Source organism: Scatophagus argus, chromosome 1 (genome assembly GCF_020382885.2).
Source record: "Scatophagus argus isolate fScaArg1 chromosome 1, fScaArg1.pri, whole genome shotgun sequence".
NCBI lineage: Eukaryota > Metazoa > Chordata > Actinopteri > Scatophagidae > Scatophagus > Scatophagus argus.
This window is the reverse complement of record NC_058493.1, coordinates 10,670,015-10,696,643: the sequence shown is the minus strand read 5'-3', so window position 1 is coordinate 10,696,643 and position 26,629 is coordinate 10,670,015. Positions and strand designations below refer to the sequence as shown.

General features: G+C 42.7%; 1 protein-coding gene across 3 annotated transcripts; it reads right to left on the bottom strand.

The window, feature by feature from the left end:
* Positions 1 to 1,722: 1,722 nt before the first annotated feature.
* znf710b (zinc finger protein 710b) lies at positions 1,723 to 26,629 on the bottom strand. 3 transcript variants are annotated; one of them, XM_046380520.1, is made up of 6 exons: positions 26,178 to 26,629; positions 21,688 to 21,848; positions 7,759 to 9,330; positions 4,852 to 5,043; positions 4,361 to 4,532; positions 1,723 to 3,430 (listed from the first exon to the last, which is right to left on the bottom strand). In XM_046380520.1, the coding sequence occupies exons 3-6, from the start codon at positions 9,286 to 9,288 to the stop codon at positions 3,249 to 3,251; spliced, it is 2,076 nt and encodes a 691-aa protein (XP_046236476.1). In that variant the 5' UTR covers positions 9,289 to 9,330; positions 21,688 to 21,848; positions 26,178 to 26,629; the 3' UTR covers positions 1,723 to 3,248. The 3 variants fall into 3 exon arrangements, with proteins under 3 accessions (XP_046236476.1, XP_046236390.1, XP_046236306.1); XM_046380434.1 differs by lacking the exon at positions 21,688 to 21,848; XM_046380350.1 differs by lacking the exons at positions 21,688 to 21,848; positions 26,178 to 26,629 and adding an exon at positions 10,881 to 10,953.

Below are 26,629 nucleotides of genomic sequence, written 5' to 3'. Positions count from 1 at the left end.
AAACATGCCTTCATGAAGTGTATGAATAGGATCTCATCAGGGCTGGCTGGTGATCTAATGGAAGGTAAGCGGAGTATGCAGATAAATAGACTGTTTGATATCACATTATCCTTGCTGTTCATTCCCAGTCTGCCATTTGCTACTCAGATGTCCGGACAGAGGTTAACTTCATAACTGAACCACTCACCAGGGAATATGCTAGTCTTTCTCTTGCAGTCATCAAAGGAAATGACCAAGGTGCGTCTATCACAAAATTACCAGAAATTAGCATTTAGATTACCTTTTCTCACCTTTTTTTTAATTTCCTTCTGGGGGAACGTTCCCATGAAACCGCTAAGTGCTAAAGAACGTCCCACTTAATATGATGTGCAGCCACAAAAGAGTCATCTGTGAGCAAATTGATCAATCATGTCCTAGGAAATGATTTCCTGTTACAGTATAATCCGTGCACAATGCAAAGCGTCCGTGAAACGGTGTTGGATCATTGCATGAGTGCGGATTTTAACACGGGAGGGTCCTTACGGGTGTTGACTTCAGCTTCGAGACCACAGACATGACCCAAACATTACAAAACAACTAAGTGTTTTAGGCAAGTCACCAGCTGACCGCATCAAATAATTTAAATAACATGCTGAAGAGAATTGATCACGGAGTCAGACTGTGGACTACATCTTATTTCACACTGTTTCAGAAGAGCCTTCACTGTTTCACTTTGAGAAATGTTGGAAAAAGTTTCATTCTGCTTTTTTGCACTTGACTGATAGTTAAAACAAAAACATAAAAATCAGAATATTCTTTCGTCTCAAGTAAGTAGTTGAATAAGCAATTAAATCTGTATGCTGTCAAGCACTGAATGACAACATTACTGAGGATTCATTTGAAGTTTGGACTCGCAAACATCTGCTTGTTGTCCATGTTGGCAACTCTCTGAGGCTGCGCTTTGATGCTAACGTGATGCTAAGGTTTCCATGGTGATGATGCAGGTTATTTATTCTACCCATAAATAATCAGCCCAGTAGTTGGAAATTTACACTAGGGGCAATCAGCCACTAATGTAAACAGCTAATAGAGGCCATAATATGAAGCCATATTGTGCTCATTGCAGCATCCACACACTCTGATCAAGTATTGTGCATCTTTAAAAGTTGTTCTGTGATCTGCCAATAGACACAGAGAAGAAGAAAAAAAGAGGAGGAGGAGATGAAGAAGCACAGCATGTGTTGCGCTCATGAAATCTAACTGCTGCTCCTGCACAGAGCCATGCAGTGCAAACTACGCTGCCGTTGTGGACAGTTTTTAAAGTTTCAGAGGAAGACAACATGTTTGCGATTTGCAATACATGTTTCACAAAGTTTCTGAAAGTCTGCGGGTTTTCGCAGAATAAATTATTTGAGCTCAGGAAGGTTAAATTATGCAATTTAGCCTTTCTTACCCTCAGGTGTGCATAAACTCTAGTTTATAAAATTGTTTGTTATCTTATCCTATCAGCCTAAGCAGCCAATTTTCTATTGGTATTGACTGGAAACAGAAAAATCCATATCGTGCATCCCTCTTTAGGATTTTTATTTTTGTCCTGTATTTTTGCCTAAGGACAATCTGTAGCTGGTCGGAATGGTGGAAAAGTGGTGGACTACCTGTCAGACTGACTAGAGCCCTAACATGGCTAAAAATACCAGAGCATAGGATTACCCCACCAAACAGTGACAGACTAAAACACCAGTCTCCATCGTTTAAACTAGAGAACCTTTATTAAATAATTCATGGTCAATTTCCATGAGGTCTCAGTTTGATATTTCCCATTTCAAAAAAGAACTAAAAGACCATTCTTCTGGCTTAGTGTGCATATCAAGGCTGACCTGCATGGCAGATCAGGGGGAGCTGAGCGTTTTCCCCAAAACAGAAGGATGAATAACAGGACTCAGTCAGTCCACTTTCAATTCAGTTATTCAAAATGTAACAGGGGACTCCAAACAGATTCTTTTCTTCTTTTACATCCACAGACTGGAATTGACATTTGCCTTGTTTGTTTTTTTTTGTTTGTTTGGAGGGTTGAACGTGGTTTTCTGAATTAACTGAATTGAAAGCAAAGTGAAAACAGCCCTGAATTTAAGAGTGCTGAAACAACAAACAACAAGACTGCTGATTCTCTGAACAAACTGCTCATTCTTCAGTTCGCATTTGAACTCAAAACTGTGACATATCCTTATCAAGAAAACTGCTGTTTACCAAAAAACCCAGTGAGAAAGAATATCTGTTTGTGTTTAGTAATATTGCCATTATGGAGGTTTGCAAGATTCTACAATCTTACTTCCCTCAGCTCTTCTCCAAGAAAGGCTTCACAAAAAAATGATGGGTCTCAGTGAAAAAGTGCTTTTGTATTGTTCACTCAGTATTTCAAAGGTAGAGCAGTATATTCACTTCACAGGACAGATTATTAATGTTAAGGTAAGCCATGTGAAACAGAAAACTGCGGGTAAACACACTGCATGTTGAATCATTTGTACAGTGAGGGGGCTTTACATGTCGGTAATATTGTTTCCTGGTAACAGCCGACATGAGACAGTAGCAACTTTGGTAGGAAGTGCCCTGCCAAGAGAAAGGCTTTAATGTCCCGTGCAAATAGCACAAATTCATTGAACGACTGTCCTGTTCAAACTGAGGGTAACTACAATTAGGAACTGTTTAGTAAGAGCATTCAAACTTATGAATATGTTGTGACTATGTATCAAAAGTTCGATATACAGTGATTAAATAGCTGACACGGTGGAAGCTTAGTTGCAAATCTATCTGGCACTTTCATTCAAAAATATAAGGGCATACATTGGTTGTGAATGACAAAAATGGCAAAATGTTAAACTAATTTCTATCACATCAAATGTAACTGATGGCTCTGCTTTTTTATCTTTTTTTTTTTTCTCAGATAACTGATACATACACACAACATACAGATTCGACTGTCCGCCAATGAGTCTTTTGAGTCGGTAAGCGCAGTAATCCCAAAAAAGGAGCTGCAGAGTGCGTCAACAGTTCCAGTGTCTCTGCCATCAGCAACAGAGCTGAAACGTCTCCTGTGAAGTGCATCTCCTTCCTGGCCTCCCATCGGAGTCCGGCAGTTCTGGCCCTTCTGGAAGGAGGCCAAAACTAAATGAAAACCCCTTCCCCAGTGTCTCCCGAAGCTTTTACAACAACTCTGTAATTTCCTTCTGCCTTTAAAGAAAAAAAACACATGTTCGCTGGTCCATCACCGCTCAGGGTGTAGTGTAGGTGCTCGTATCCTTCCCGAAATTATAATACTCCTCCATGTCCTCCATGTTCGCCGTAGTGAGTTTAGTGAGGTTTTGGGAGCCACCATTGTCCATATTCTCTGGTGACGTAAAGCTGAAGTTCTGTCCTTCATACTCCCCCTGACTTTCCATTTCTGGAAGAACTTCTGCAAACAACAACAAAAACAAAAGACGTGTTTACGAAGTACAGTTCCAAAGCCACAAGCACAATCAATGTTTTTGAAGAAACCGCTGGGCCAACATGAGCCATTAAGGTTGCACTCTTTTTTGCAATTTTTCATTGGTTTAATGTTAACCAAAATGAGTTCTTGGCTTCAGTTAATAGCATTTAAAGTATTATTTCATGTGACCATACTATAAAACCTCTTCCCACAACTGTTATATATAGTGATAGTGTTCGGTTTTAAAAAGATATACAGAAACATCTTGTGTGTAAAATCCAAGTTTGGCAGAACTGCACACAGCAAGCAGCCGACTGAAAAAACAGGTTTTCAGGGATACGTTTGCCTGAAATACTTAATATAGCAGTAATTGTATTCCATCAATAACTTAAACTTTGCATGAAAAAGTGAAAAAGTAAGAAGAAAATCAATAAAAAATAATGAATGCAGCAAGAAAGAGCCAGTATAAAAAAAGAAAGTATCAGATTGTCTGCAAAGTAAAACTTTTATCCAAAATAACTTTTTATTTAAAATAAATTTGCTGTTCTCATGAGGTGACACATGTGCTGGACGTGTGCATCTCAGTCCAGTTCCAAGTATGTTGATATATTCAGGCTGGTTTCAAGTCTATTTCTGTGTGCACTCTGACCGTGTGTTATTATTAAACACAGCTTTAAACATTGTTACAAACAATGTTAATTACTTTATTTAATTATTTTTTTTAATTATATATTATATTTAATTATGTAATTATATTTCTGGGCATGTGTGTATGAGAGAGTGTGTTTTAGTGTTTCTATGTTGGCTTCAAAGTGGCTGGACCAGAGCCAGGCCAGACCAGCAGCAGGTTTATGATCAGAGGGTCATCGGTGTGGAATAAATAAAACTAATATGAGACAGTCCAGCAGGCCTCACCTTGTCCTTCTGGTGAGACGTCCATCCCGTGCTTGACCTTCATGTGCCTGCTGAGGTTTCCCTTCAGATTGAACTTACTGGTGCAGTAAGGACACTTGAAGGGCTTGCTGCCGGCATGTAGATGCATGTGGCCCAGCAGGTTGTACATTCTGTTGAAAGACTTGCCACATACCTGAACGCAGACACAAACGCGTTTATATACACACGTCAAAGTATCTGCCCCACGATGGTTGCCTTGAAGCTCTGGGGTTTTCTCCCACCATCAGAATATGAGCTTCATTGTCGCAACACCAGTGACATCAAAGTATATAACTAACTAACTTCCTTGCAGCATATTTTCTCATCTTTCCTCTTCACTTAATCCTGTCACATTAAATTGGACTGAACCGCCTTAAAATGTGCCATCACATTTGGTTTCACACCAAAATTAATAACAAATCTTACTGCTGCTGCTCCCACCCTGAATAAATTAATCAAGTCCAACTACTCACCTTGCATTTGAATGGCTTCACAGGCAGATGGACGATCATGTGGGTCTTCAGAGTCTGTTTCTGAATGAAGCTCTTGAAGCAGACGTGACACTGGAAGGGTCTGACGCTGTTGTGGATGAGCATGTGCCTCTTCAGGTTGGCTGACAGGGTGAACTCCCGTGAACACACGTCACACTTGTGGCCTTTCATCCCCTGCAGCATCAAAACACAGGTAAAGGCTTAATCATTCAAATATATCAACATATATATATTTAATGCTTAATTGACAGATATTCAAACTGTAAAGGGGAAGTGCGACAGTAGAAGGGAGGGGCACAGATGGTGAGACTGAGGCGAAATACTGAGTGAAAGGGACAGGTGCACACCGGGTTCTGAAAGCAATGCGAACTTAGTTTGACGATTGATATGTCCAGTTTATCAACGGCAGTTTTACGGTGCAACAGTGGCACACAGCTCATGGAGGCTCACTGAAGGCGTTTTAAAACCTTTTCAGTATCAAAACTGGGTCAAAGGTGCTTCAAATCTGAACACGCCCTTTGCGACTCCAGAACAGAACTTGTCTCAGAAATATCGCGTTATCTTCATTATCAAAGAAATCCAGTGACAGTTTTCTGCACATCCATAAGTATACTGCAAACAGGAACTGCTAATGGCTAATTCAACTTTTAATGGTGTCAATTTGCAAAATGTAAACAAATATAGGCCAACAATGTGGCTCAAGTTGTAGCCCTCTTACTGAATCCATGGCCGCATTGTGGTTTCTGGGACAGTGGGAGGGGGGCAGTTGTTTCCACTTTGTCCATTACTCTAATGGACAGAACAGCTACTTAGTTGTTATTATATCATGTTAATACAATTAAACAATCTACTGTAATGGCAAGATGATGCCAGTGGCAGTTCTGTATTTTAAACTAATGGTATTCACATCCTGCCTGACATGTTGCCCATTAAAATCCACAACAGTCCTTGCAGGTGTACCAAAACAAATCACAGCAAAAAAAAGGCCTTTCCTACACATTCTTAGTTTGTTACTATAATATTCACTGCATGTGACAGGAAATGTATAAACACTGAGAAGCAGGTCACAAGAGCAGACAATTCACAGCATCCAAGGCCTCGACGTTTGTATAAATGAATGTGCTGCTGCACCATACACTCAGTGTCAGCAGACAAAAAAGCAGGTCTGCGTTATTGAGAAGAACAAATATGTATCACAAGTCACTAGTGCGCCGAGAGACAGCGTTTGTATGAGCAGATAACTCTGGCAGTCCACCCTGTCTGCACAACAAATGGATATGTTGCTGTTGTCCACCAGGGGGAGCAGTAAGCAGACAGCTGGCTCACATACAAGCCACAAAAGAGAACGTCCTCCATTCATCCATCCCTGTTTTCTCTAACCGCTTATCCTTTGCGGGGTGGTGGGGGGTTGGAACCCATCCCAGTTACCATTGGACGAGAGTTTGGGTACATCCTGGACAGGTCGTCAGTTCGTCACAGGGCTCACACACACACAGGCACTCACAATCACACTGACAACATCATCTCCACTGACAATACTGACTGTTCTATTATTCTGATGACGAGTGAGGCTTAGGATTTTTGTTCAGTTGAAAGTAATCATATTTAGGCAAATCTTTGGGATTTCTGCATTTTCATTTGTGTGATTACTATTAGAAACTAAACTAACTATATTATCCATCCACCCATCCATTCTTCTGTTGAAATGGAAAATGCAGTTTCAGATAAAGGTCAAAGTGACACATGTTGCGTATTTTAGAAAAACAACTAATCACCGAGGCCTCAAGCTGAGAAGGAATTAGGGAAAATGTAGTCCTGTGGATATATTAAATGAACTGCAATCTCGCAGTGGCCTCATCTCTCTCTTCCTCACCTGTGTGTGTGCATGTGTGTGTAATTACGCACATGTGTGTAGAGCAGGCAGGGGGCACCGAGCAATTACAGACTTTTCATTCAGACGAGGACTCTAATGAGAAGCACGTGAGGATGTTCAGTATTGTGGATCTACAAAATCAAATCCTTGGGAGCACTGAACGGACATATCTGCTCCACTTGTCATTTCTGTCGCCCTTTTGACTGTTTAAGTTGAATTCTTCCAAAAGAAAATGAAACTAGCATGGTGTTATTAAAGGGAGATGCTTTTCTAACCTGACCTGTGTGCATGGCAAACTGCATCTTATGCAAAAGAAATCTGTCATTAATCTGTAATCTGTCATTAAAACATATTTTTACAAGATTTTACAGCTTACAGGAGAATTGTCTGGAAACAGATCAGTCCAAATTGGTTAACATGAACAATTAAGGTAGAAACTCAGCTCTCCTCTACATGTGTGAAATGACAATAAAGCTCCTTGAATCTTGAATGTCCCCAGGACACACAGCTTGCTCTACTGTACAGCGAATGGGCAATTAATTGTACTGCAAAAACGAGTACATATACTGATTCAGACCTGTACCTTGCCATTTCATCATTTAACATTTATGCTGGAGGCTAACTAGGAGTTTATCTCTATTAGAATGGGATATTTAGCTCAAAGAGTTTTTAATCACCAGTACCTGACACAAAAGGGTGCAGAGTATGGATGCCTGCCCAGGTAAGTGCTCTTACCTGTCCACTTCACTCATATCACTGTGGGTAAAAACAGAAGATGCTCTGAGGCGAGGCCTTTGGTCAACAGAGGTGTGGTAGCCTCACTTTGGTGATCCCATAGGGCCTCTTTTTTGTATCCGTTTGTTTTAGCTTTCCACTGTCTTTTCCTTTTACATTACAAGAGCAAAACCCTTCATATAGTCTAATGACCTACACAGACAATGTTTACAGTGTGTCTGCAAATAGAGGAGTCTGGAAGTCTGGATGGTAGCTGAAGTGTTTGGTGGCGGTGTCAGTACCTTATGAGTTAGCGAGTGCTGACGTAGGTGGTGGAGCTGCACGAACTCCAGGCCACACTGGGAGCAGGTGTAAGGCCTCGGGCTCTGGTGCTTCAAGAGGTGGTTCTGGAGCTGGCTACGGTAGGCAAACGACTTGTTGCACTCGGTGCACTGGAAAGTGTGGGGGCCCTGGTGGCTGGTCTGGTGGCGTTTGAGGTGGGCGTAGGTGGGGAACTCCATGCCGCACTGCGAGCAGACGTGGCAGCGTCCACGCTCGTGTTTCACCTCGTGTGCTCGCAGCTCACTGGGATAGGCGAAGCCTCGGCGGCAGAAGCGGCAGCTGTAGGGTTTGACGTCGGTGTGCTGGAGCATGTGTCGCTTCAGGTGGCTGGTCTGAGTGAAGCCCTTCTTGCAAACGGTGCACTTGTGGGGCCGTGTACCTTGGTGGGTCAGCAGGTGGGTCTGAAGATGACTGGGCTGCTTGAAGAGCTTCCCGCAATGTGGACAGGCGTGCGGTTTGATGCCATTGTGGCCCAGGATGTGTGTGACCAGGTTGTACTTGGAGGTGTAGGATTTATCACACATGCGGCACTTCCAGCGTTTCAGGCCATCTCCCACGTCTACACAGTAAGATTCATCAATCTGGATGTTGATATCTAGCCGGTCAACTCTGCGGCCGCCGTGCCGACGAGGAGGCTGCGGGTGCTGAGGCTGCTGGTGCTGCCCTCCTCCACTGCCATCCGTCCACATCATGCTCTGACTGCCGTCTTCATACTCAGCCCCCATGCCCATTTCTGCCGAATCATAGCTGCCTACTTCACTGGTCTGGAAGTAGCTGCTGATGGCTTCCTCCTGCTGTGTGGGCTTCATCATATTGTTGCCCTGGTGTTCTACCTCTTCTTCATCCTCTCTGCCACCTCGACCGTGGCCCCCCATAGGGCGCTGGCCCGGCAGTCCTCTGTGGCCTTGCTCCCCTCCTCTGTGGCCCACCTGGGGGGGCGGAGGGTGAACATGTGTGTTTGCTTGCTGCTGGTTGGATGCTTCCCGTTCACACTCTGCACAGTTTTTGTTGGTGCCTCTGAGGGTGGCTGGATCCACTTGCACCAAACCACCTCTGGGAGCCATATTGTTAAGCATGTGGACACATGAGGACATCCCAGAGTTCACCCCTTCCCCTTTGACATGGGATGAGGACACATCACCACCTTGCAGGCTGTGACGATCAGGGCCAACCATTTTCCCGTCTGGATGTTGTGGGGGCCCCTGTTGCCACCTCCTCTGACTGCAGCTGGGTTGCATCTGACCGTCTTCTCCTAAGTTGTCTCCCAGGTAGTCTCCGTTGGCTCCGATAAGCTGGTCTGCGTATTCGTAGTCGACTCCGTCTACTGGTGGTGCAGGGGACTCTTTGGGTTCACCGGTGTAGAAGCCGTTAGGTGCAATGGTAGCTCCAAACACTTCATTCTGAGAGATGAGACCTAGCACGGCGGCCTGGGCCAAGGACAGCACGACTACTGGATCTGTCTGTGTGCCTATGTCCACCAGCCTGGCCATTACCTTGGGCTCACATCTACCCAGGCGCCGGCTCGCCTCCTCCTGGAAGACAAAGAGACACATTCACAAAACATCAGCACTGCAAGGAAGCGATTAAGAATATCTCTGACCATAGTCAGAAAACTGAGTTTGTTATGACTCATTCTACTGCATGGCGTTCTGGAGAAAAAGAAACAAAGCTCTTTTTATCACCGTCTTAACTTTAGCTAAAGGTTTTGTTTTGTTGTTTCGGCCAATTTCTCAAATTTAACTTGTGAACAAAATTGGCATGGAAAAGCCAAGCAAGCAATCGACAGCACAACTTTCTCTTGACAACTTCAAAAACAGCCCACATCTGTCAATACGGGACACGGCCTGCAATCTAAGCTGTTATAAAAGCAGAAAAGTAATGACAATAATTTGGCAACAGCCAAACTACAGCACCCTGCCCTCATCAACAGTGAACCAATAAGGACAAAAGGGTGTCTGGGCTCATCATCCAATCAGAGTTTCTTTGAAACAGCTGTCGACAGAAAGAGAAAGAGAGAAACAGATTTTGACTTTACAGAGCCTTTTACTGCATCACTATGAAGGATACACAAAAACAGAGAATGTTTCCTCCTACAGAGACTAACCACATCCCAAATCAATGGTTCTGGTACAAGACGTCAAGCTGAAACAAGACTGTCCAAAGGCAAATCTTTAGATCTAGTGACTGAGACGTAGGAACTATGAAAGACACCATCCTAATCCAGCGTGCTAACCATGTATGGCTTGTGTGTGTGAGTGGGGGGGGGGATTAGATGGCCTACTGATCTACACACAAACACACACATTCAAGTGCAAGAGGAAAAAAGAGGAGACAAAGCTGAGCAAGATTAAGAAATTTAAAAAAAGAAAAAAGAACAGAAAAAGCAGAAAGAGAACTGAGGGGGGGGGAAGCAGAGAAAGAAAGAGGGAGGGAGAGAAGCAGGAGAAAGAGAGAGAGAGAGCTTAGAGCAGGCAAGAGTCTGGTGGGGGGGGTAAAAGGTAGAGGGAGAGTGAAGGAGAGATAAGGAAAAGGGGGGCAGGAGGGAGGGAAGGAGGAAGGCTGAGAGAGAGGGAGAAAGACACCGGAGAGGGAGGGAGGGGAGAGCTGAGTGAAAGAGTGAGAGGGTGAGTGTGAGGCAGCAGTCAAAAGAGAGCAAAGGAAGAAAGAGAAAGAAAGATATGTAGAGATGGAGGGAGGGAGAGGCAGTGAGCAACCAGGAGACAGGAGGAGAAATAAAATGAAAGCCAGACAGAATGAAAGATATGAAAAAAATGTGAAGTGAAACAGGCGAGCGGGAGAAAATGAGAAAGAAAAGGAGTTGGGAAAAGCTAAAAAAAAAAAAAAAAAGAAAAGAGGGGAAAACAGAGAAGGCGATGAGTTAATCTCAGAGGCAATTCTGAATTTGTGAGAAATAAGAAATCAGCAAATGGCAACTTTGAAAACAAAGAAAATCTACAGACAATCACAGCATGTCTGAAGGTTTTCTACCTGCCTTACAGCTGTGAATGTGATCAACCCATGTTACCCACCACCTCACTAAAGCCACACTTAACATGCTATGAGTGAGAGCCAATAAACTCACCACACTCCTCCTGCTGTGAGGTTTCAGGTGCTTTAAGGATCTCATTCTTCAGTGCAAGTGTTGAGTGAGAATAGGCTCTGTTCACCTCCTATTTATACGTGAGGGATGAGGGTGGGCGGGGCCTAACACTGCCCGCCTCCACCCCTCTTCCTCTTCTTCTTCAGCACAATTTCAGTGACTCTGGTCACACCAGCACAAACACAGACCAGATGCAAGCAAGCAAGCAAACAAACAAACAAACAAACAAACATTCTTCCCATAACTGAGCGTGTGGCCAGCAGGTCTAAAAACAAACAAACAAAAACAACAGCTCATATATCACTAATGCACAAGTCTCCTTGATAGTCTGGTGATAAATGGGCTAAGTCAAAGTCAGAGTCACAAGACACACACATACATACCAGGAACAAAAATAAAATCGACATCATATCAGTCTGAAATTATAGATCCACCAGGCTGCCTCCCGCCTCGCTCGCCCTCCTTTCTTCCATCTCCATGTGTCATTCTTTGTCTTTGTTTCTGCCTTTCCCCGTCTCTCCTCCTTTATCTGTTTATTCCTGTAGCTCAATCTAAAGCTGAGGCCGTTTCTGTGTATCCTCTATGCATCTCTCTTTCTGCCTGCACCTTTGTATCTTTCCCTCTCTCATTTATCAACTGAGCCTTATGAGTAGGGAAAAGTGTTGGAAGATTGTTTTGTGCACAGACTTGGATGCAAGTATGTGATAGGAGAGGAAGAGGATGAGGAGAGAGAAAGAGATGGAAGGTGACTGACAAGGAGATGAGCGAATGGAAGAGAGAGAAAGAGAGCGAGAGGGAAAGGAGGAGGGAGTAGAAGGAAAGAATATTGAAGGAAAAGAGAGGGGAGGGGTCGATGGGAGAGATGGAAAGAGAAAGAGAGAGAAAGAGACAGAGGGGGATGGGAGGAGTGGAGCAGAATGCAGTAAAAGAATAAGAAGAACTGGAAGATGGATGAAGGGGAGAAAGAGATGAAATGAGAGTTAAGAAGAGAATAAAAGGTATTGAGCTATTCTCAATGATGCAGGCCAACGTGTCCCTCTCTCCTCGCCTACATCTCTCTCTCTCTCACACACACACACACACACACACACACACACACACACACACACACACTGACACCTCAGGAGACATCAAGGTTCGACTGTGAAATACTTCCATCTCTTTTCACATCATCTCGTGACCATCGTACCGCCAGCAAAATTAGGGACGCGTGGAGCGATGAGATAGCCGTGGAGCTGTGAGACGGTGCCAAACGGTGGCCTGAGAGTCCACAAAGGTCATGCATTCCCTGCCAACGATGAAACTGAGACGACACAAAGGCTGCAAGTTACCCGGGCTGCAAACTATGGGAGGAAATGAGAAAATGACACGTCCTCCCAAGAAATGACTAAAAGTACATTGCATACAGAAAACCTACGTTCAGGATGTTGTCTTTGGCTGGTGTCACACATGAAGACTCGTGGAAAGGTGCAAAACAGACGAACCAAAGGCTCCTGTCTGTTGCTGTAAACCCAGAACATGAATTGTGGATGCTCGTGTGAGTGTATGATAAAGATGTGTTCTCTCTCTTTCTAAAATGTTGTATAGTCACAAAATTGATTTCCATAAAGTGACCATCTTTCCTTTTGGTCAATCACGCAGCCTTCCATGTAACAGAACACAACAAAAAGATTGACTTCACCTCTGTTTTTAAACAGACTTGTCTTTATTATGGGCCTGCACGCTTGTGATTTCTTTTAACATTGCCCCTTTTCAAGCTGGAGCAGTTTTACATGGCTCCCGTGAGAGATGAACAGAGTGAAACACTGAGACTCTAGGTGCAGGGGTGTTAAAGAAGATCTGCCTCATGTTCAACAAATGAAAAGACACAACAGATCACTTTGAGAAATCACTGAAAGGATCAAAATGTGAAAGAGACAGTGAGGAAAATGGATGGGAAACTTTCAATTTAAAGAAAGCATTAATTCACAATTACAGTTTGATTGATTGTAGTTGGAAGCACAGCATTGTCCAAAATGTCTTGGTATGCTGAAGCACTAAGATTTCCCTTCACCGGAAGTATCACACGTGAATTTACTAATAAAGGGGTGTGTCTGGATACTTCTGTCTATGTGGTGTATCTCACTGTTTGATATGTGTGAGAATTCAGAAATACTGCAAGAGCTGAGACGTGAAGAGTGGGGGTGTCTTGCCTCAAATTTCAGTCTCACCGATTTCCATGTTTTCACCTAGAAAATAAAACGTTATACAAATAGTTGACATTCTCTGTGGTTGTGCTAAAACCCACCTCCTGTCAGTCACAAGCCGCTTAAGCACAGAAAATGCTTCCACTGAATATAGCCTCTAAATAAAATTCAGCTTCAGTTTTACAATATTTTGCGATAAGACACGTGGATGAAATTAAACAAAAACCCTGGTAACAAAACTCCACTCACTGCTCTTCTTGTTGATTTCTTTTGCATAGTTCACCTTTAAACTCAGTCAACAATCAGTCAGTTCCTTTATATTAAATTATTTAAACTTTGCCTTTACAAAGTTCTTATCTTCACAGAGATCCATTTTTCCATTCACAGGAAAATAAACAGACCATTCTCCAGTGCAGCTACACAACATGCCAAGGGGTGTGACTTAAATGTCTCAACTAGAAGAAAGCCTGCTCTCTTGGGTCCTGTTCCCAAATTCAACAACTTAACATTTAAAATCTGTGATCTGATCAGGGGAAGCCAGCTGTAAACATGAGCAAGATTTTACCCAGAAGATTTACACAGTTTGGGATCCAGTTACTTTGCAGTACACGCGAACAGCACAACAAACTTCCCAAACATATTTAGATTTGTGCTTGCAAAAGAAAAAAAGAAAATTGTTTCTGATACAATGCACAGACTCTGCAAAGCTGTTTTCCATCTGTAAAGGGTGAGAACAAAATGTTTCAGTCAACAGCTTTCAGCAGATAAAATCAAAAATCATGAGATGGAAATCATAAATCGAGATACATTCTGATGCCAGGTATAAACTGCTGCCTGACTCAACTCATTCTATATGTATCGAGACTATGTCCCATAGAGTCCATCACAGAGACCCCGAAGGAGTTTGACCAAAGTCATTTGCACAGGCAGCTTTGCTGGCTTAATTAGAGCAATTAGAGCAAATCAATTGGAGCTGCCAAGATCAGTCTATTAACAGATCCAAAGTGAACATATGCCATCTATTTTGATAATCAATTGTTGTTTCAGTCATTTTTAGAGCAAAAATGTTAAACATTTGCTGTTTCCGGCTTCTTAAAGTAAGGACTTGCTGCTTTTCTTTATCATTCATTATATTCAGTGAAGGGTCTTTGGGTTTTGGGCTGATGGTGGACAAAAGAAGCAATTTGTAGATGTCACTTTGGGCTCTTGTGATGAGCATTCACACAATTTTGGGTACACATTTTACCCATGGATCGTGTCTTGACCTCTAGCTGTGATCCTGCTTAACAATGATGGCTGTTATTAGCACCTGTTATATGTCTGCATTCTATTTCTGCGTTATATTCATTCATATTTTGTCTGTCATTTTGACATGGCAGAGGGATCAACATAATACAACAGCCATACGCCTCCGTCATCACTTCTATGGAGAAGAAGCCAGTCAAAGGTGAGAATCATGTGAAACAGTGATTCATCACGACAGGTTTAAATGTGGGGTCATAATGGCTGAATTCACCGAAAGGTGACAGAAATAAAAAAGTGATCAGATCTGAATGGTAGATTGTGAAATCCAAAAAGCATCATCTACGGCTTGATAGAATTAGAGGGTCTGTGATTGGATCACAGTTAGGCAACTTCTTACCTCATGTTTTCATGTACCCAAGCTTGTACCTTTGAATTTTTATCAAAAAACAGGTAACACATAATATGAAAGTGACTTTCATGTCCAGAACCCGATGCCCTCGGAATAACTCATTTCACAAAGGAACTGGCTCAGTAGTACCAAACACATTCCAAATCACGGCGAGATCAACAGCAACACCCGCAGTTTGTTTCCAGCCGTGCAGAAGAAGCGGCTCAGTTTATCTGGCCGTCACGTCTGTGAATGTAAGAGGTGAGGCATTCACCTGGTTCATCTAGTTTACATTCCTCTGAGGATGAAGACTGTCAATTGTGGTCATCATTCTGGTCAACCAACTGAGTCACTTGTTGAATACAGACCAACAGAAGCAACCACTACGTTGGGGTAATAGCTAGCTTTGAGGTAGATCGTTGCAGGAGGCAGGCGATTAAATTTGGGCTAATGTGAACAGCGGAGGCTAGTAAATAGCACCAAAGACGAACGGGTTAAATAAGAAACAAATATGTAATGATGGGGAGAGAAGCTTTAGGTCAGGATACAGCTTTTATTGTCGGTTTCTGTCCCTAACGTGTTTGTTTTTTTCTATGAGAGAAAACAGTTTTTTTAATAAAGTTTGTAATATAAATGTCAAGGGGGAGTGTGGTAAACAACAGGATAGAGAGAACATGGAGGAAAGAGAGAGGGAAACAGCAGAGGACAAAATGGGGGCGTAATAGAGGAAGCACAGAGAGAGAGAGAGAGAGAGAGAGAGAGGGAGAGAGAGAGAGAGAGAGAACAGATGATTGCATGGAATGAAAGAGGGATTGAAGGGAGAGGGAGGGGAGGAGATAAAGAGAACAGGGACGGGAGGGGAAGTGAGTGAGCAAGTGAGGGACTGAGTGAGTGAGTGAAATGTGGAGTGAGAGAGGAAAGGAGAGAGACAAAATGAGAGGCAGCAGTGGGGGAGGGGAGGATGTAGAGGGAGAGCAAGAGAAGCAGGAAAAAGAGAGAGAGAGAGAGACAGACAGACAGACACAGTCATACAGACAGAGAGAGAGAGGGAGAGAGAGAGAGAGATACAAAACAGAGAGAGACAGAGAGAGATGGGGCAGAGAGCAACGTGAGAGTGAGACAGACAGAGGGAGGGAGGGAGCGGCAGTGTGCAACGTGAGAGAGGAGAAGAGAAAGAAAGAAAGACAGAGAGAGAGAGAGAGAGAGAGAGAGAGAGAGGCAAAGTGAGAGAGGAGAAGGAGGGGTAAGCATGATGTTTGAGACCCAGAGCAAGAGAGAAAAAAAGAGAGGGAGGGAGGGAGAGAATGAAAGAGGGAAAGAGAAGGAAAGAGAAACAGGGAGAGGGGGAGGGGAAGGGAGCTGGAGAGAGAAAAACAGAAAGAGGTAGACAAAAAAAAATAGGGAGCGAGCGAGGGAGAAAGAAAGCACAAAATCTATCTTGCTCTATTTTGTGGTTTAACAAACATGGCTGCAGTGAGGAGAAGCAAAGAATGGCACTGTGACATTACAACATACCAGCATCATTTGGAATCACTGATGTTAATCATGGCAGGGTGAAAACAGCCCCGCTCAGGTATATTGTGATGTGATGGGGAGCTAGATCTCACTGAGAGGCCTCGAGTCTGTTATTCTTGTTAACACTGTTAACAGTGCTGTGATCTTTTATTCAGCCTATATTTGTTTACATTTGGGCAAATTGGCTCTATTAAAAGTATGCCCAATGAGCTACTGGCAGTTCCTGTTTGCAGTGTACAAGCAGACACACAGAGAAATATTACTGGATTATGCTGATCATAAGGGAAACTTAAAAACGTGATGATTGCCAAGCATGTTCTGGAGTTACGAGGAGGGTCTTTGTTCTATTATTTCTAAACAGATGTACTATTTGTGATGGACCTTGGAGATGACGAAATCCTAGGAAAATGTAAGACACATTGGCCAACAAGTCAGGAGCACAGCCTCTGACTGGTCGATGGACTCATCCTGGGATTGCCAGTGGACGACTGACAACCGGGCCAACAACCGCTTTCAACATGGAAAAATGGATAAATACTCACAGAAGACATTCACTGTCACATATATATCGTTGGTTGGTGGTTTCATTTTACCAGGGATAAGATCACTCTGCAGCCCTCATTTGAACAGCTCATGGTTAGCTTCTGGGCAACAGACGGCAAGTCTCTCACACGCAGTGTTCCAGAGATATTTGACATTACTAACATTATGGTGAATATGACCCTAGAGTTAACTTCTGCGGTATGTCAGGCAACCGAAATCCTTCATCTGGTGAAAAGATATAGCATCAGTAAGAATGAACAAGTTCTAAAAAGTGACAGTGATGTGACTTGAAACAGTTAAAAGCACTCGGTTGGAAATCAACACCAACACCACCATATGATCAAAATATAAAATATATGACAAGAGAGAACAGTACTCAAGTCAGGAGATAATCTGGGCTGAGGTATTGGAAATACATAGATAGATACAAAATACATAGAAACATTCTTTAACAACGAAAAAACATCCTTATCTTAGGACGTCTTATCAAAAAAAAAATCCCACTACATTAGTGAAAAACATGTTCGCTGGAAACGCTGGATGATTAGGAGCAAAATCTGCCCACATTTGAAATTCTGGTGATATTAATACAGGCAGACAGATATCATCTCATCATTGTGAGCTCTCATGGGACGAAGAACACTCTCATGCAGAAGAACACAGGAGAAAAGCTGACTTCACAGGGTCAGAAACATGTCTTTTATATGAAGAGTCTGGATTATTCACATGGATGCTAGAGCAAAAGGAACGGCAGCTGTGTCAGCACTACTATATTTATAGTTAAAACCCTGATAATAAGTGTTGAGAAACTTGTCTGGTGAGAGTGACATATTTCCTGGGGCACAAACATGGGCCTAGAACTGGTGGGAATGGGGGACTGCAGGGCCCTCAAGGAGCAAACAAATATACAAGAATTAATGGCCGTGGATACAGGAAGTGGCCCATAGAGAATTTCAATGTACAGGGCCCAAAATTTTTGGGCTATGAACCCGAGCATGAACATGACATGAAGTGTGGACGGGCAGAGCAGCGATTTTTTTTGTGCTACCCAGAGTCTGTCGTTTAGCATGAGACTTCACTGTGTGCATACTGAGTTGAACCAGTTCATGTAGCATTCGGAGGAATAGGTTACCTTAACTGGTCCTGAATTACCTGACTAAACCCTTTAAGTACAGGACCATGGATACACACGGATTTTTGACTGATTTTAACATGCAACATACAAACACCTTCAAGGCTGCTCTGCTGTGTCGCACTGCCTGTGCTACAATGAGGTATTTATTTACTTCGTTTTTAAACAGATTGAGTTTATTACAGTTTTTTTTGTAGATTTTACTTGCTGGGGGGCCGCTGGCATAAAAACAGATGAGTGATGTAACAATAGAGATGAGCAACACAATGGCCGTGCACGTGCATGCAGTTTCAGTTTATTATCATGGACGTGGGCATGCAGCGGCAGACGTGTGACGCCACATCTGTGCCTGTCTTTCGGCCATCAGTGTAATCTACTGTGTCATTAGAGCAGTTGATTATTATATACTCCATTTTCTTTTTTTAAAGCTTCAAAACAACTCTCACTCGTACATGACATCATAGTCTTGGGGTGGGAGTTTAGGAGTGCATTAAGTGTAAAAATGAAAAGCGCTCCAAGGAGCTCAGCAAATTCTCCTCTCCGTATTCCTGTGGAGTGGTCCATGTGTCGTCAGCTATGGACAGGCTGATTTCAGTGATGACACGGGAGCTCAGCTTTTCACAGCTTCCACAGGCCTAACTTTGTACAGGCCTTATTACACCTGAACTCAGCATTTCTCAAACTTGTACAGATGGCATTTGACACAAAGATGGAGTTTGTTAAAATTCTGCTGCAATTATTTTATGTGCACTTCACTTTTGATTTTTTCTCGTCTTTAAAGGTTTTGCATTTTTAACACATCATTTAAGAAACACTTTTACAATGTTAGTTTTAGCCTAATTCGTGTAAGCTCTCCATAACCATCTAACAGCAATGCTAAATCAACTACAGTGTGCTTCATATCATAAGCTCATGTTTTGTACAATTAAAGGGATGTAATTTGAACTCATGAAAGGTTACACCAGTTCACTTCACACACACACAAAAGCATGCAAAAACTTAAATAGTGAAGCAAACTGCTTAAGTAGGTACAGCCTTGTTTATAGCTTTTGCGGGTTAATCGAGGTGGTTGCTACAGAGATGCAGAAGTAGTACATTCATACTCTATTTATAGCAATAGTAAATACTTGTAAATATTGGACTCTAGTGCTCACCACCATTAACAGTTATGAGGCATGAGAGAATCGACACTTGTACACTTTGACACAGTCACATCGCACTGGATTGAAATGAAAATTCATGAATAAGTGAACCTCGATTATTAACACTAAGTTTCTGCATACAAGTTAAAGCCTGTATAAATTAGCGGAGGACTATAACAAATGCTAATTACTCTGTGATATGACGGCACACTGAGCGGTTTGATGATGATGAAAACGATGTGAAGCACAAGCTAAAGCGCAGTCGTAAGATCTCAAAATTGAACGTCGGACAGCTTTCTCCATCACCATCGTCCAAACAGCAAGTGAGGGGATACCTTTAGGAAAAAATGGTGCTCATCCCACTAGCAGAGGAGGGAGAACCACTAAAGCTGTTGTTGCGCTGGAGTCTTGTGGTGACACTTTAAGATGTTTTTTTCCCTTTAATTTCTCATTCATCCTTATGTTGCTGCCCATGTCCTAGCACACCTTTGAACTTAATGACCACTGGTCAAGCTCAACTAACAACAACAACTAACAGCTGTTTGAAAGTCAGTACTATGAAATATTTGACCCCACACATAAAACTCAATGCAAGCCCACAGAATCAACAAAAATAACAGTATGCTGGATCCCACAATACTCAGCACTGTGAAGGGATGAGGTCTTCTTCTAAAACGCAACCAATGACGACAGCAGCTCCGGTACACAAACAGGCATTTTGCAAGGTAGAATGGAAGACTGAAGCCAAGCACCACTTGCCATGAGTTGAACTGTACTGACCTGTAGTTCAGTGACACATAAACCTCTCACTTTTCTCTGAAAAAAAGTAATCTGAAACCCACATCTATGAATGTGCCATCAAAGCTTACTGCAGGAATAAATGTCAAATTTAAGGTAGCCTATTTGGAACGCTTGAGGTAAGTATACATTATAATATATTTATAAAGAGCTGGTCCCAAATTCCCAAACATGTGGTGTGTAACATTTGATCTTTGGTCTCGCTAAATGTGAGTGAAAAATGGCTGCAGGATACACACTGACACATGCTCAATTTTTCCTTTTTCATGCAGTAAAATGACTGGGCACACCAGTCTGGTTTTGTTTAATGTTTACGAGGACAGCAGTCCAAACCAACCTGACAGGATTAAAACATCAGTCCCAGATTTCATTTGATTCCTATCATGTTTCACAAATTCACTTACAATAGAATAATAAAGTATCAAAGAGCCATCCATCACACAGAATCACTGCGAGTGGAATTATGAGAAAAGACACAATTTAAAGTATTAATAAATGCTGGCTCTGTTAAAGGCTGCTGTGGGCCCCTCATTTTGTTCCAGTGCTTTGTAACTAACAGTTTTCAACTTCATCACTCCTTTCTCCTCCTCTCCCCATCAGTCTTTCCTCAAGTTTCCATGGATACACCCCCCCCCCCTCCCTTTTCCATCATTTCCTTCTTATCTTTGCTCTCTGTATCATCTCTATCACTCCTTCATTCCTCCGTTCACCAATTCCTCTCTTCCACATTTGGTTTAACGCACATGTGATGCAGTGTAAACCACCTATTCCTGCAAGGAAAAACACTTAAACACTTGGTCACTTTCACTGCTGCATGGAAAATATTTAGAGCATTGCAGTCCATTCACTGAACCTTCTGAGAGAGAAAGTTATTAAGAATATTCTATTACAGAATTGTGGATTTAAGAGTTCATTTACCAAATAAAGCAAAATCTATGTATGGTGGGAGTTGTCTAGAAAACGAGTGGTTTGTACAACATTATTGTCATCATTATCATTATTATCTGACCACTTCAGAAAGTGTTTATAATTGCTTCAAATGGCCACACTGCAGACCTTAAGAAAAGCCAACCAGCTGCGCGTGTGCGCGTGTGTGGCAATGCTGATGTCCACCACCACCACTACTTTTCACAGCCTTAACGTAAAGCCATATCATATCAGAGCAACAAAAGGCGTCGATCAAACCGACACTGTAAATGTTATACAGTCTTCATAACTCCATCCACAGAGATGTAACACAGCTCAACAATCCCCAGCATCACTGGCGTGAGTAGTGCAATGTCTCGACTGACACAGAGAGACACACAGGAAGAGTGTGAAGGGAATGAGAAAACAGGACACAGAGACGATAAGAGAAGGAGACAAAACAGAGAGACGTCCATTTACACATACGCACAGTGCATGTACACAGACGCACACAAGCACACACAGCTAAAATTACATTCAAGAGGGCATGAACTAGGCCACTGCTCTGCACTATGCTTGAAAATGGTAGTTAGCTAAGTGAACAGAGGCTTGCAGAGACCTGAACGGTGAATACAAACAGTGTGTACTGAACGCAACACCTTCATCGTCAGTCCAAGTGATTATGGTCTGACCACTACTCAACAGAGAGGCTAATGATCAGGATGTGAAGAGAAAACAGTGAGGAGCAGATGTCTTTATAGATGTGAGCAGAACGTTCCAATTTTGAAGTACAAATAATTTCAGCCATAAAGTAGCAAACAGATTGTGCAATATCACGTTCTGTTAAACAACAGCAAAATGAGTTAAGCAGCTTATCTTTCTCGCAAAGAGAATCTGGCAGAAATCATGAGAATTCACTGACAAACTGACTCACCAGACAACTAGTAACAACTTCACACAGCTTCAAAAGCTGGCAGGGACAGCATTTAGCCAGACGAGCAGCAAGACCACAGCAGACCACGACTGGCACCTAATAAGTGCTACATACTGGAGCATGCTCCATACTCCTTCTGCATGCACTCCTTGGGGCAGACTCTGAATTTAACAATAACAAAAAAAACAGTCAATACACAGTGTTATTTTTCAGTGCTTCACTTATCTATCAGCAGCAAACAGACATCTCTCTTTGCAGCTGTTTGGATTCTAACAGAAAATGAACACAATTTCATTTTAAGCATATAAACATCAGCCTGTTAGCAGCTCTGTGAGGCTGCACCTGAGCTTAGCTCTGAGCTAAATTCTCACACATTCACAAAGACAATTTTCACAAGCAGGTATCATGTTAAACTATGTTCAACATCTTAGCTGAACACACCTGCTAATTAGCACGAAACTCAAAGTATGGCTGAGGTTAATGATTTCTTGGACAAACGTACTATTTGACCCACAACGATCATCACAGTTATCAATGTCATCCTGAGGAGGACATGAATGTGTGTATCAGAATTCAGGGCGATCCATCAATCTTGTCAAGACATTTCATGCAAACCACAGATGTTAATGTTATGGTGGCACATGAGGAAAAGTGACAAGATCACCAAAATCAGTAGGATTCATCTTTTAGAGACCATGCACGTCTGTACAACATTTTGTAAAAATCCATCAGCCTGCTGGAGACCCTTAAGGAAGAGTCAGGAGATCTCTGAAGTCATTAAGATCCATCCCGCAGGCACCATGAATGTCTGTATCACATTTCACAGCAATCCATCCAACAGCTGTCAAAATATTTCATTAAAACATTATGATAGGGCGAGAAAGATCAAAAGATCCCCATTAGGATTCATCCTCTGAGGACCCTGACAATCCAAAGTGGTAGACTGGTGGAGCCAACACATCAAGAACCACACCAGTAATTACTGAGGTCAGGTCATTACTGAGTCAGGTTAAATCTAGACCATATTTTGCCCTCTGTCTCTAATATCCAACACCTATGTATTTCTCAGTAGGGACCAAACTGTCCCTAAAAGTAATAAGAGCAATTAACCCTCACCCTGGGGCAGCTGCCTGAGGGTGAGGGACACTAACAGACTCAATAGAATCATCAAGAAGGCCAGCCATGTTGTGGGACAGGAACTGGACTCTCTGACAGTGGTGTCTGACAGGAGGATGTTGTCCAAAATGAGGACGATACTGGACTTTCCCTCTCACCCTCTCCACAATGTGCTGATCGGCTACAGGAGCTCGTTCAGCAACAGACTCATACTGCCACGATGCACCACAGAGCGACACAGGAAATCATTCCTGCCTGTCGCCATCAAACTGTTAAACTCAGCACTGTGACGGACACACTCACTTATATATACAATGTACATATTGGCTTTTTTTACACATGTACATACCTGTATTTTAAATTTTCTTAAAAAATTTGAATACAGTTTTTGTAATTGTAAATACCTGTACTTTGAGATTTTAGTTTTTGTTTATCCTATCTTTATTAAGTTTATCCTATTTTTTATATTCTGCACTTTTCTCCTTTCTTGGTCGGGAATACTGCATGTGCAATGTCTGTAAAAACAAGAATTTCCCTCCAGGGATAAATAAAGGAATTCTGATTTTTTTTTTTTGTTTTAACAAGACTGTTTCTACTTTGATTCACAAACATACCAACACCTCTACCAAACAGTCAACTTTTAAGCAATGGGAAAATAGCACTTTTTTTGGTGTTATGTACAAACTATTACATCTTGTAGGTCCTTTTCTTCCAGAAGGCCTAAGTATTGTGGCAGTCAAATAGGCCTACACATTACACTCATACTGCACGTACAAACTGGCATTACACTGTGGAGGTCGTTCAGCATGGCTGTACCCACCAGGCCCTACACATTAGGCCTTTGTGCTTCGAGAAACATCAGCCTCTTTTTTAAACCCCTGCCTGCAGCACAGCCAAGCGCTGCAATGTGCTGACACCATCATCAGCTATTCTAAACCTTTTACCAGCTATACTCCCAAATCCTGATGAAGAACAGAGGAAGGGAAAAGAGGATAGAAAAGACCATTTTCCTTTGACTTTATCTACAAGAGATGTGTCTAATTTTCAGTGATGATTGGTCCAGTTTTGTTTTAGGAATACTGTAACTATCCTAATGCTCTGTCTGGCCCTGCTGGACCTCATTTAACACAGTCACCCTGTCACTGATGATCCATGGACGAATGGCTCATGATCCCCTGAGTAGCATACAGATTGTGTAGTAGCAGCAGCAGTATAATAACACATTATTGATCCAAACTTGGGGAAATTCATTCATCACTGTACAAGTCAAGCTGGCCAAGAAATAAACTTTACAGTTAAAGTTGGAGGCATAAATTCTGCAGCCAAAGAATGTGTCTGTGTGTTTGCCAATGCCTTTTGTTGATTGTGACAATTTTTCTGTATGATATTATTAAAATCAAATTAAGTGATCATCATACATAAAGAAATACTTTTCAGTCATCTTCAAGAAACCCTTCAACACTATAAACAAAGAAGTCTGGTGCAAATACGAGAGCGTAATACCCGAGTTATTTATCACTGGGCACAAAACATGAAAATCACAACATAGAGAAGATCGGACAGACCATTAACACAGGGTTAACGCAGAAAACAACAAATATAGCAGCCAGCTGAGAGACAGCAAGTTTGCAAAGCAAATGAATATTTGGCGAGATGCCTTAAAGCAAAAACAGACTGGAGATGTTATCATCAAACAGGGTAAGTCAGAGAGCCTCCAAATTGCTTTCAGAGAGGCGGAGTACTCCAATCATCCACTACTGGTCATCCAAAAGAGCGGCTGGACACTTCAGGAGAAAAGAAACAAACATGTCCACCAGATAGAGGTGGACTCCACAGTGACAATACCAGACCTGTGTCACTTGGCCAACACTCATAAGAGGCCAGAAAGGCAGACCCAAAAAATGACTGGAGCTGTTCAGTCGAAAAGCAGCAATGAAATACGATCTCCTAATGTAACACTGGAGAAGGGTGAGCTGGGCAGAGGTGGTTGACGCCCTGCACTCCCCACGGCCACTGAGATGATGAAGTCAGTTAAGTCAAAGTGTAATTTCAGGATGCACAACTGCTCACACTGACAGCAGAAAAAAACAGTAAGTACAACAGTAAGATCGGCATGGCAGTGGTACCTTGATGAGTGATGCTGAGTCACTTGAACATTTCCATCCAAATGACCATCAATCAGATGACCCATAGACCACAAGGGGAGGATGTCTTTTTAATTGCTGCCGGCCAATGAAGTGCACTGACACTGAACTGCATCAGAGTGCATCTATAGGCCCCAGGCTGCCAACTGGTATGCACAGTATGCAGCTGCCTTGCTGCATGCAGTGTGCTATCCACATTACACGATTAGACGCTGCCTGTCAGGTATGCAAAGGGTCAGCAGTGCTATTACTCTTTGTGGCTTTGCATTTAAACCCATGAAAGGGCACTGAAGCAGTCCAAAAATAATATGTATGCCAACCCAGACAGCCACACAGGACCTTCACATCCCCTGACAGCAAGCCCGGGATGCATTGCCCTCATTAGTGCAGTGGACGATACCTGTGGCCTATCAATGATCTCTTTCAGCCCGGTGTGAAAGAGTCAGCCAGCTGGTGGTGTCCTGTCTCCCCCAGAGGAGCGAGCAGCCCGGGCTACAGGTTATCTGCTGCAGTGCATCTTCCCGTTGCGGTGTCAAAATATCCCCTCTGCACTGGATTGTGACCAAAAATGTGGACTTGCCTGCACGCTGCGTGCACAAAGCTGAGCAGGGCGAGCGTTATCTTCACAGTGGGATTGAGGACACGTTTCGCCAGCTCAAAATAAACCATCATTTCCCACCCAAAACTTGCACTGTATCTTTAAAAGCAAAGGCCGGACAACTTAACAGCAAAAAACTTTGTTGAAGACAGGCCTACAAGAGACATCTTGGCCTCCCGTGTCTCAGCATGAAGAGGTGGGTTGTGTGTATGTGCAGGGTAAGGACTAGTGATGGGGCAGACCCGGGCTGTGTGGCCTGGTGTAGCCCCTACTCCTTTATGCGTCTCTTTCCCCATTCTCTCCATCCCCCTCTCGACGCCATCTGTTTGTGGCATGAGAGAATGTGGAAGTAAAAAAAGAAAAGACGACATTTTGACTGTAGTTGCTGACCTACATCGACCATTTGTTTCCATTATAGCGTAAAAACCCGCGCCGAAAGACACCCGTCCAACGCGTACGGGCAGTAAAAAATCGCCATACATACGGCGCATACGTTTTCTAGCCTGCTCAGGAGGAATTTAATAAGTTACGGTTGAAACACTCCTCCGCCTCGCCGGGCCGGACAAGTCAACGCTCCACACACATTTCCTCTATTATCGTCAAAGGAAGAGAGACAGAAAATCTCAACTCACCTGATTCCAAAATCGGTTTATGGTGGCGGCGTGATTGTGGTTAATTTTAATATGGGAAAACAGTTACAACGGTGGGTCCCCGTTGTGTGTAGCAGGAAGGAGGGAAGGGAAGGCGAGAGGGGCTGACGTGAATGAATAAACAACCGAGCTCCTCCTCAACGCCACAAGTAAAGGCGGAATGTGGCTGACTTAGTGGAAATCACCACCAGCCGCCGAACATCCTCTTTATTTAGTCTTTATCAATTAATACTTGTGGTTTTGAATGGCTTTGCAACCTTTCATGTCGACTGTTATACCTGAGACAAAAGATTTTCTTTGGCCCATTTAATGCCTAGTTTTTCGCTAACCCATGTGACATTTTATTATTGCATTTTTGTTTTAATTTATTATTAAGTAATAAAAAAACTATGAGTAATTTTTACTGTAAAACACATTTTGCAAGGCATTAACAA

Coding starts and splice junctions, on each gene's coding strand:
- znf710b (XM_046380350.1), bottom strand. CDS start 10,925: ATGAGATCCTTAAAGCACCTGAAACCTCACAGCAGGAGGAGTGTG. Junction 4,533..4,851: donor TGAAGCCATTCAAATGCAAG/GTGAGTAGTTGG, acceptor GTCTGCGTTCAG/GTATGTGGCAAGTCTTTCAA. Junction 3,431..4,360: donor CGTCTCACCAGAAGGACAAG/GTGAGGCCTGCT, acceptor TGTTGTTTGCAG/AAGTTCTTCCAGAAATGGAA.